Source organism: Bicyclus anynana, chromosome 12, assembly GCF_947172395.1.
Source record: "Bicyclus anynana chromosome 12, ilBicAnyn1.1, whole genome shotgun sequence".
Lineage (NCBI taxonomy): Eukaryota > Metazoa > Arthropoda > Insecta > Lepidoptera > Nymphalidae > Bicyclus > Bicyclus anynana.
Genome location: NC_069094.1, coordinates 4,706,956 through 4,719,549, shown reverse-complemented (window position 1 = coordinate 4,719,549; position 12,594 = coordinate 4,706,956). Strand labels below are relative to the sequence as shown.

The window sequence follows — 12,594 nt, the reverse complement described above, 5'->3', positions numbered from 1 at the left end:
AAAATTAGATTTAGAATTAGAAGTAAAATTTTTTTGAGCACGCTTGTCTTGGGAAATAACTTTGAATGCGTTTCGAAAAGTGTAATGGTACGATGCGTGCTGTTGTTTAAAGTTTAGAGTGCGCGCAAGATAAGTCTGCGCGCAATTATGTTATATTATAGCTTTAGTGATCTCTTTTACTCGCCAAGAGATAGATAGTGATAGACGATAAGATGACGGCACTTTTGATTAGTTCCGATTTTGGCTACGCGCAAACTCACTTGCGCGTACAATACAGGTTTAGTGAAACAGTGCTTGTTATTTTAAACTACCAGTAGATGGCGTTTCTATAGAACTTTGAAACAATCCCTTTTTGTACACTTCATGAACCGGTTGCGATGCAGTTATGCCTGAGACTCAGAGATGGCGCTTTGTTTTTCATTTAAGAAAAAAGTGTACGCATGAACCGGTTGTAATGCAGTTAGATCTGATACTCAGAGATGGCGCTTTGGTTTTTATTTTAGGAAATAGTTGTACTTCAGTCGTGTGGTCTACAGCACACTCGTTTTTTTAAATTGATGGTTCTGTTTTTGATGTCAGGGTCAACTAGAGGAGCGCGATCGGCTAGTGCGGGTGCTGCAGCAGCAGATGCTGCGCATGGCAGAGAGTCACGAGCCGCGCGCCGACGACACCTGCAACGTCGCCACGCAGACTGATAGGGTAAGTGTACCTATGCTCAGTCACGAACCTGTAAACGATATTTTATGGTATAATAAAATAAAACAAAATAATAAACTGTACATAAATCTAGAAACAAAAGAATACATACGATCAGAATGCATAAAAAATACCTCATTCTTAGCATATTACCTCATGCAAGGAACTCTGAATGCGTAAGATACATATTAAGTACATGAGATTTTTGAAATGTTATTACAATTCACAGTTTTTGAATAGGCCTAAAATAATGTGGTCAGTCAAGTAAAAAAAAAAACAATTTAATTTGAGCGGTATTATCTTATTTATCAAAAGAATCAGCTTACCTATTATAATCTTTTGAAGTTTTTTATTTCTTAACCTAGACAAATCTAAAAAATTGGAAGTGTAAAATAATATTAATACTATATTAATTGTAATAATGAATCAGTTGCACAATATGTATGTAATGACCTGTTTTGTGTTTCAGTTGCGGCCGCCAATCGGCACCACACTAACGAGTTCTGAAAATTCCGGATTAGTGAGGTAAAAAATTCTTCATTAGAATATCATTAGAGTATATTTTTAGCAAATTGTAATCCATTTCATTTTAATCATTTGCTTTATATCTAATATTTTATACCCGTAATTAAAGTTTAACCAATCTGGCTGGTCACTTTAGACAGACGATTAGGTGACATATATGTACAGTAATGACAACTTTTTAATATAACTCCTAGTACCAAAAGCTATTGTTCACATATAAAAGAAAGTTGTATTTATTTTAGTTATTTTATTTTAAATCTAAATTTCTTTGTTGTAATCGAAAGTGGCCCAAACAGATGTTCGCCTTACCTTACATTCTCCTTCCCCGTATGAAACAGCTTTATTACATTTCATCCATATACCTACTTCACGTACATTATGTATTTACTCTTTAGCTGGTTTAATTATCTGAAAGTGCTTTAAAGTGGTAAAATTAACATAATTACAGTTAAGTAGTGAGCAAGATTAATAAAAAAAAAATATCAACACTTATCACGAGAAAGTGTTGTGTAAAGCCTTGTTCATTAGTATGCATTTTGTATTTACATAAACAAGGTTACAGATCTGTATTTGTGTTCATCCTAATGATACATGAAATAAATTATTATTTTTTATCATTAATGTTTTTAGGAAACTAATATGATGAGGTAAATCTGATACTGTCCAAAATATTATTCCTATTTTTGTACAAAATATACTATTGAATATATTTCTAACTAATAGCAAATTCTCATTATCATTAATGAAAATATCATCATTACATTTACTAAATCATCATCTTTTTAAAATATACACACACTTTTCTTTTAATAGTTTCTACTATGTATGTATTTATTGTTTTAGGTTATACTTCGCTTCGGTACAATCACTCAAATCATTGTTACATATGTTGCACACGTCATTTGTCATCTTATACATAACATATACCCCCTCATATTCTTTATCCAAATGCAAGGAACAATGCAGCCTGATTGCGAAAAATTCCATATCTAAAATTCAATGTATTGCGACTAATATAAGAAGCTCAAAGTGGATTATCCATTTCAGAGAGTACATGAATAAGAAAATGACATTCACACCCACATCCATGTGTAGAGTCACCCTTACTTTGACACCATATTTTACTGGCATCTTCATATGATATGATTTCTTAATCTTAATTATAATATTTTTTATACATTTTTATGTACCTACTCAATTTAAAATGTCATTGTCTACCTCTAAACATATTCCGTTAGTTACCAATTGTTTATTTTATCACCTTTTGGGGTCTGCATCGTGATACCTAGACTTGCTACGAGTTCATATGTACAACACGACATCCCATATCACATGGAATCGGTTATCAAACTTTTCGTTTTGTATGAAATATGTTGGTATAATTTGCAGAGACTTCACCAGAATTCTCATAAGTATTGAACTTAGAAGTGACTGAGTATTAGAATTCCTAGAAATTGCGAGTAACATCATCTTGTCGCTTGCTACAAAAGCAAATCTCGTTGTAAAGTACCCCTACGTCGATAGTGAAATAATACACAATTGTACCACAGATATACATTTAAAATTTACTTGTTATTGCAGGACATAACTGAACCAACAGACTATTTATACATACTTAGTCCAACCTAACAAATTAACTAAATTAAATACCGTTTAATTACTTGACACAAATCGCGTGATGTGGGATGACGGTTTGCATTGTGTAATCTACTCGACAGTTTCTTTTACCCTATGAAAATTAAAAACCGTGTCATTGTCTTTAATTATGATTTGAATCCGGCTCCTTATCCATTCAGTCATTTTATAACCATGCTGTTCTAATTTCCTCACATGCTGCTTTCGATTCGATTCGATTCGGATTTGATAAATTGAAAATGTTGATGGGACCAGTTTTCACTTGGGTGGTACGCGGGTTCGTCCGTCGGATCAGGTAGCGTGGATCGACTGCTTGCTCGCTCTTTGCCTGTTATGCTCAATCAATGTATTGTGCTTGCTGCATCTTTTGTACAAACGCTCTGACGACGTTTTTAACGCTGACATAGATATGGACGAGTATTGTCACAGTTACCTTACTTTACCCAAGTGATTTGTTTTAAAAAGCATGGTTTTGTGTCTTTGATTTTACAGGCCAAATTTTTGCCTCATATAAAATGATTTTTCATCTACATTATAAAACATATGGTTACAGTTTTTTCAATGCCTACACTAATTACATTATACCACTTGCAAGGGTTAATTAATAGTTTCGACTCTGAAAATAAAATTTAAAATATATTTTTGTATAATTTATTTAATGGATTAATTTTAAAAGAAATAAAAATAACGTTGGCTTTATAAAATTAACCTTTCACATTAAGCTACTTTTATTTATTTAAATGATCAAAGCTATTGACTTTTGAGATTTGTGTATTTTAGGCAAAAAAGAGTGGACTATAATCAAAAATGTCAAAGACAAGGTTAATTATAAACAAGAATAAATCTTACATAGATTTTAATTATATCCTAAGCGGCCTTCGTATTATGAAAGTAGATGTTTTGATGTAATATTACAGATTATATACTTATACGGTGCTTGAATTTTTATTATATTATGAGTATATTTTATATTTTTTATATCTATGTACGTACGCACACGGCCTATAGTTATTTTATTTTAGGAAGACGGTATAGGATAGATGTAGTAAGGTGACAGCACTAACACGTTTGTGTGTGTAACTAAAGGACCGATGAAACAATAGAAACGTTAAAAAAAAACTATTACTTAACAATTAGTAGAATATCCATCCGTATTAGAAACGACCTTCACCCATCTGTTGAATGTTTGGCGAAACTATCATTTACTATCAATTAATAACCGCTCAATTAATAATAGTTTGGCCAGGAGTTTTTGAGGCAACCTACTCGCAACATGTTTTTTAATATTCCAATTTTGATAACACTTCATCCAAAAAAGATAGGTGAAGGTTGTTTTAATACGAATCTTAGACTAAATCACTCACAGAAATATAATAATCCATTGATTGATATATATTATAAAGAGATAGAGGTTGTAAGGAATAATCTCTGGATCTACTGATCCGATTTTGAACATTTTATCAATACGTTGTTTGTGAGTGTTAAAGGATATATTTTATCCCCATATTCTCACATGGTGAAACCGACGTCTGCTAGTAATTTTAAACATGTTTCTATTTTGTTAACGCTCCTTTAGTTTCATGTTCAAATGTGCGTCTGTGCGTCTTTATTACTATGAACGACTATTGCCAAGAATTCCAAAAAATAAAATAATTTTGATATCCATATTGTCTAAGCATAAAAAAACGGACTTTTAGAAAACAATAACTTCTTTTATAATCAGAAATCGAAATTTTGTACATTATTATACAGTATATTATAGGTAGGCACATAAAAATATATTAGGTTATTTAATTGTCACTTATGTTATATAGTTATATGTTATGTACATCTTCGATAATATGTGTAAGATAGATTTTTTTAATTCTTTGTGTGTTGTGATTTGTCTGTAGTTGTGTGTTTTGGTTTTACTGATTCTAATCTAATCTCTAACAAACCTTGATTATGAGAATTGTGTGTGTTACACGCTGCCATACCAGAACGTAAAGGTGAGAAACTAATACAAATACACCAGACTTCACTTAGGTAAAGCAGAACTATAGAGACAATGTAAAGAATATAAACACTTTTGTGGCGATTATAGCATTGAGAAAAAAAGATAAAGGCTAAAGATCGCTGCATTCTGTATATTAATTATCTCGGATGGGACGAAACGACAAATTTTTTTGGTCATGTCACGCTGACGTCATGGCACGTCACTGGAAACGGACGGGACGGCGACGCGACGTTGTCCTTACATAACACCATGTCCTGTCGCCGTACCTTCCACATCCCAGCTTATGCAGACGATTTTGCGACGTTAATACCAATTTTTCATAGGTGGCCAATTATTTGCGTTATCTCGCCGGCTTTGCTTTAAAAGTTTACACTCTCACAAAGATATAATATATAACAGTCAAATATTCACACACCTTGGTTTAACAGCTAACTAAGATGTAGATAATGGAAACTGGACCCTGATTCTCTGATAGTAGTTTTCTCAAATATATCTTTCTGTAATATTAAATCGGTAAGTGGTTTGGCAACTAATTTAATAATAACATTCCAACATAATCCCATTGATAAGAACTGTCTGCCCATACTTTAGTCTAATTTAAATACAGAGAATCGAGGAAAGGTTTGATTAACTTGTATAATATTGAACTTAATCATAGTGCTGCCAAAAAAATAACACATAGTTTACAAAAGACTAATCAATTTGTTTGTATGTGCAGTTGGAATGAACAAGCTAGTGGGAGGAAGCTGCCGTCGTATAGTGAAGCACAAAAGACAAAGAGGCCTGTCACCAACGGGACCGTGAAATGTCAGTGCGGTGCGAGGAAAGTGAACGGTGTGACAAATGACGACAACAGACTGACGGACAAACGAATGGACTCGGTTCAGCTTAAGTCAAATAGTCGAGTCGGATCCAAATACCTTCAAGCCTTAGCCACCAACACAGAAACCAGAAGATACATCAAACGCGATTCGTCAGTAGGCGAGAAATCAGAACGGAGAAACCTCTACTCGGGCCGGTCGAGGTCAATAGAGAACTTCCACAACCAACACTATTTGTCCACTGAGCCTTTGTTAACCAAAACCGCTGTAATAGAGGAATCTTCGATCAAACACCATACATCGTACGGCGACTTGTACAACGGAAGGATAAGCAGTAAGGAAAGCGTCAATGGTAACAGACACAGCCCAAGTTTGAACGGACAGTCGACGGACACGGATTACAGTTCAGACGGTGGATATAAATCGCTTCCTTCGTCGATAAATTACAATGGTTATTCGCCAAAAAAGGTGAGCGGCATACCTCGGAGGTCCATCGAGCAAAAACTAATTTCTCCTAAGCAGGTCAGGGCAAGCGCAATTTAATTCGTGTTAACACTACGTTTTCACGCTCAGCATCTCGATAAGTTTCTTGCATATAGTTGCCTCTACATGCAGAAAACTTACGCAGATAAAATCTTTAAAAGCTTTTAGCACTCGACTGACACATATAGACTTCATCGATATGAAAACCATTCCAAAATATTACCTAATAACATCAGCTAGAACTACTGCATGTTTATGAACCTACAATGAAATCTAAGAAATAGAAATGTTTGAAGTAACGTGTTGGTATCTCGGGATCTTAATCCTTATTATGAGATTTTACATAAAAGTTATTTTTAACGAATTATGTTACCTATTGAGATGTCGACGAACTTAAACGGTAAACATTATTTCGATAATTAATAACTATAGAGCGATAATGTCATATTAAAAGAAGGACTTTTTCTCGTATGTAAACGTCATCTTTATCACCTATGCATGCAAGAACTGTTTTAAAAATTTGAATATCAAAGAAAATACGGGCTTTGTGAACGAGTGACTTATCATCTTCGTTACGTTTTAGTTCACGATTCATAAATATGCGACTAGATTCCCGAGAGACCAACAAAGCTGTGCCATTGTCGAATGCTTTACCTACAAGCTATCCACAAGCCAGTACAAGGCATATATGTACGCATTTACTCGCGAGGCTTAAATTAAGATTTTACGTTTTGGATGCCAAATTATAATGTTAATATCGTTAAGATATGAAATTCAGTAAATGTATCCATTTTTCGATGTTTGACATGAAATGTTTATTGTTTCGTAGCAGATTGCTTTGCGCAATTTATTGTTTTTATTATTTTTACACGATAAATCATCTTCTATTTGACCCCTGCTGTTTTACAGTTAGAGGATAAACTTGAACCGGGAGCTATTTTTTGTAGATTTTAATTTACAAATTTGTATACAGGCGATAAAATGTTATCTTAGATTTTCTATTTTAGACATACTAGTAGGTAATGCTGTATAGTTGATTATCTCACGAACACCGTTCTGTCTAAGTGTAGTAGTGACATGTAACTGACTAGCGTATTTCTGTGCATATTAAGTATATATTGCGCGCAAATTATTGTCAAAAGGATTGTTGCTATATCGTTAGGAAGTATGAATACATTTAAATAAATATAAACAAAATCCAGATGATTGTGATAAAGAAAGAAAGCTCTAAAAACTCAAACGTTAAAAAAATCGCCACATAGTGAACGGGACGGACGACAACGCGACGCTGGCGCAATATATTGAGTGGTATAAAATATTAGACGGCAGAGCCTTCGTGCTCGACGTGTTGTTCTGTTTGACAATTCCATTTCCAGTACATTACAATGGCTTACGTTGCGTAGCTGTCTCGGCCCATTTTCTGGTGATTTTTAGTTAATTTCTGATTTGCTACAGCAACATATTTTGTTTCCATATTATATTCGATATAATAAATTGTCTTAGTACCTAGTTTTACAAAGTCTATAATTCAATTAAGAAATTAATTATTGTCATTATCAATGGTCCATGTGAAATATCCTGAAAGTTGTGGTATTATCGGGATTATTGACTTAACATAGAAAACACTATGAATGACTACAATGCATGTCTAAACAACAACCTCAGCTAAACGGTCTTTGTGAGATACAACAACTGAGAGATGTGATAAGAGTGGCTGTAAGAACTTGACTTTAATTTTTGTCATCCTTACCTTTGAATTTAGTAATGAATTGTATATTGTCAAATAGTTTGTCATGAACTATTTATATCCATTTATTCCTTTTCCCAATTAATGTTATTTAGACACAGGAATAGTTAGGTATCAAATAGGTACAAACTTACACGCTTATAAGGCATTTTATATTCCCAATGTCATTTTGAGAGCATTTGTCTAATGGATTTTAATGTTAAATGTATTTTAGTGTTTTGAATATAGTGAAATTGTAATCTTCCAATGAATTTTAATGTTAACTTAATCACTGTCCGGATTTCTTGTGACAATTAAACTTTCGATCCACCATTTAGTCGGAAATCATCATAACATGGGACAATGTTTCAAAAATTAATAAGCATTTTTTTCAATATACCTTTTAACCTGCGTAGTGCGTAGTTTAAGTTAATAAGATCTTTTAATATATATCTTGATTTTGTATAAAATTCCACTGGTTTGTAACTTCAGAGCCTGCCTTATATCTTAATATATAAATGCGAAAGGTCATTCATCGAGATATCTCGAAATCCGCTTGAGTTAGTTCATAAGTAGTAAAGGTCCACTAAGATCGGATTTTGCGAGAGGGTCGGATTTAGGGGGTCTAAGGGCAGACGAAGTTGCGAGCGTCGCTAATAGTTGATAAACATGACATATAATACCCATGTTATGTGATCGTTTTGAACCATTGTCGCAAGAGTTCCGACAGGTCATAACCCAGCGAAATGCGAAAGCATAACATCCTATATTGATACCTAGTGTTATCGTACTGTAACGTCATGCATACGCATACAATTGTGTACTTATGCTATTCATATGTCGGTTTATTGCGTTATATCGCTCCTCTTACTTACTTAGTTGTATAAGTCGAAGCCCACTAGCTTTAGTAACAAAATATATTAATTATTAATTTAAAAACCGATATTTGTTTCAATAAATAATTTTAATTTTGAATTGTGTTGATTTTTTCAAAACCTATTGCAACATAGATGGCATATAAACATTAAAATGCTGTTTTTTAACAATCTTCGTCTTTTTTGTTCTGACAAATATTTTGAAATTTAATAACCTAGAATACAATATTATGAAGTAGTAAAGTTTTTGCTTATGGTTTAGGCAGACAACCAATAGACGGAATACGACGCTAGCGTGACGTAACCACTTGCACTAAGTAGTTGATCTATACTAATATTATAAATAGGTCAGAAACCGCGTAACGTCTACTAGTATATAATATAGAACACGGCATGCAGAAATGTCGCGCTTGTCGTGCAACTAAAGTCGCGTCGCGTCGTGTCGCTGTCGCGCCCGTTACGATTAGAACGGGTGGAGCGTAAACGGGTCGCGGGCGTGACGTCACAGTTTATGTTTTATGAATTTTCATTAAAGCTGTCACATTCCTTTCCATTCTTCTACCACTCATTTTCTCATTTTCCCTTTATTGTATCAATTTTCTTAACTCACGGAGGTAGATTATAGTCTGAATAGCACATTTTTTCCTTTTACCTTTTATCTATACCTATGTATCCCAGCGGGGTATATGCCGATGAAACCCTGGGGAACAGCTTGTTGATGATGTTAGTAAGAAGGTAGGTGCCTATAGCCAAAGATTACAAATTGTACGGAGTTGAAATCGTGAGTACAACATGGCATTATACCTATAGACACGCCTCCATATCTGTTACGCAGTTTTGCAGCGACCTATGGAACCTCCGACTCTTCAGCTATCAACGTAACTCAATAGATGCAAACAAACAAGGATAACTCAGTTTATTATAGTACTAGCTGACGCCGCGTTTTCACCCGCGTGGTTCCTGTCCCCGTTAGAATACGGAAATAAAACATATCCTGAAGCGATATCGATAAATGGGCTTTATAACACTGAAAGAATTTTTCAAATCGGACCAATAGTTCCTGAGATTAGCGCGTTCAATCATACAAACTCTTCAGTTTTATAATATTAGTATAGACTTGCGAATGCCCTCGACTCCTCCGCGTGAAGTTTAGTTTTTCACAAATCCGCATTGCCAGCTCTGAATTAGTCTTGCTATTTAAGCAATTGCTAGGGCTTCCCGTCTAGGAACCAGAGACAACAGAAAAAAAACGAGCACATGAATGTTCAATCTCAAAACACAAAATTTCTATCTACGGTAAGTAACGTTTATTTAAATAGTTCTTTATAGTAGTATCCTTACGATAGGGGGTTCACAGAGGAAGATTGTAAAGGGCATAAAAATCCTTGATTCAGCACTGCGCATTGCTACTCGAAAGCGGTTTTGCGGTCGTCGCTTAGGTTCGGCCTTCGATATTGTTATAACGATCACTATCAGCTGATAAAAACCGGGAAAGACGGTGTAACATGCTCTTCAAGCAGTGGCAGATTTGTCTAGGCTTAGGCCCAAAGCCGCCATAAAATATGATGCTATTGCGTTGCATCTGCAATGAATGCAAACTATTTACGAAATTTACTTTATTGCCTTTTATCAAAATCAATAGATTTAATAGTTTCCGAGGTTTTGGGAATAGCACATAGCACATTTAAATAAAACATTCAAAACGATTTTAAGAAAACAGAAAGTTGTAAAATGTAAAATTAACGTATACGTAAAATTATACCTACCTATAATTGGTGAAATTTGGTAATTTTTATTGCTTTTTTGTCACGAATGGCCGCCCCTAACATCTGGCCGCGCAAGCGTCTAGGCCTACTGGGTCTTAGGATAAATCCGCCACTGTCTCCGAGGCACGGATAATGCTTCCCAGGCAACACAAACATAAGCACACAGCATCTTCGCTTCCCCGACATCTGACGTCACCCGAACGTGGGCTAAACAAACGATCTCGGGGGCGCCCGGACTGATACACAGAGGTCAAAACACCCTTCCAAAACGGCCCTCTAAGCCGATGTCCGAGTCTCTCGACGCTCTTAGGAGTTGTTCCGCCCCCCTGACGCCGCTGAGGTCCTATTAAGGAGCCTAAGGCACTACACAATCAGGAGAGAAAGGGTTGAGAATTTAAACTGTACGAACTTGAATTTTTCAGCCCGACCCAGGACTCAAACCCTACCTCGTAATCCGAAGATACATAGGCCGATCACTGAGTCAACGACGGCCACCTGTGATAGGTATAAAATTTATTCAAGGTTAAACAATATATAATTTTGTTTACTAACAAAATTAAATAATACTTTCAGATATAAGAAATATGCAAACGTTTCAAACCTACTTTAAAGATTTAACTTGACAATTTTGTTCTTGTGTTGACCTACTTAGACGATAAACTAAAAATATTATTAGACTACTAAAATCAAAGACGGAATTCGCCTGGCAAAATAAAAAGAAATATCTACTAATGTGAAAACACATAATGTTAAAAAAAATCTTGCGAGTATAAAACTGAGTTATTTCAATATTTACAGTATGACTTTGGAAAGGCCCTCCGATTTTTTTTTAATTTGCCGGGCGAATTCAGCCTACTTTCATTAGCTAAACTCTAGAATTTGTCATGCTTACGATCGATTGTAAAAGAAGATAAGAAAGTACAGACCGGCTCATTTCTCTTCCCAAATCTAGAAAAATCAATTGTATTTAAATTTGAAATTAGAGCTATGGTTTTAGAAACGTGTTACTAACCGATTCAGTCGTTTACGATATTATGTTACTTACATAAAGATCGGTGAAATCGTCAAAATTTATGGCTGGTGAAATGTGTATGTTTGTACGATTAACTTAATACCTGTACTGTGTTTTCCAATATAGACCAAGATCAATATAGACCAATAACGAAACCTTGGGTTTTCAATAGCGTGTCATGTGCTTTTTTATTTATTGACAATTATTATTAACATTGACAATATTAACATTGACAAGTTAGCCCTTGACTACAATCTCACCAAATGGTAAGTGATAATGCAGTCTAAGATGGAAGCCGACTAACTTGTTAGGAGGAGGATAAAAATCCACACCCCTTTCGGTTTCTACACGACATCGTACCGGAACGCTAAATCGCTTGGCGGTATGTCTTTGCCGGTAGGGTGGTAACTAGCCACGGCCGAAGACTCCCACCAGCCAGACCAATTAAGAAAATCTCAATCTGCCCAGCTGGGGATCGGGCCCAGGACCTCCGTTTTGTAAATCCACCGCGCATACCACTGCGCCACGGAGGGCGTCAAAAAGGCCGTGCTTTAAGAAGACCTGCGTGTTTGTGGAGACTGTGACAACTGGGCAAGAACCAGGTGAGAAAGGTAACTAAAAGAAAGTTTCATGTATGTTACTCGACTACTCGAAGATGCCTGGACCGATTTGGATAATTATTTTTTTCTATGTATAAATAAAATGTGTCAGATCGATCGACAGTACAGTGATACAATAAAGACACTATTTTATAGTATATATACCGGTGGTGGTGGTTGTAGGTATCCTATAGAATATGGATTATAGTCATAACAACCGAACAGAGCGACGTAAAAGTTGCCAGCACGTCATCTTGTCGCTGTCCACTCTCAATCTTGGACCTTGGACAAGTCGTGATAAGGGTAGGGTTGTCATCTGTCGATTATTATTTGACTACCAACAGAAAGAGGTACAAAAATTCTCCCCCTGACCCTGAGGCCTAAGCAAGTAAGGCTTTCCAACCAGGTAATACCTCTTTGATTAATCAATATTATGTTAAGCCATGGACCACGGCTTATA

At 35.2% G+C, this 12,594-nt stretch overlaps 1 protein-coding gene across 4 annotated transcripts in view; it reads left to right on the top strand.

The window, feature by feature from the left end:
• LOC112048517 (uncharacterized) overlaps positions 1-8,857 on the top strand; it is a 125,251-nt gene extending 116,394 nt beyond the window's left edge. For all 4 annotated transcript variants that reach the window (XM_024086057.2, XM_052884748.1, XM_024086056.2 and 1 more), the window contains 3 exons: positions 580-699; positions 1,166-1,221; positions 5,571-8,857. In XM_024086057.2, the coding sequence (XP_023941825.2) occupies positions 580-699; positions 1,166-1,221; positions 5,571-6,216 (822 nt within the window). In that variant the 3' untranslated portion in view covers positions 6,217-8,857. The remainder of the gene's footprint in view (positions 1-579; positions 700-1,165; positions 1,222-5,570) is intronic.
• Positions 8,858-12,594: the final 3,737 nt, after the last annotated feature.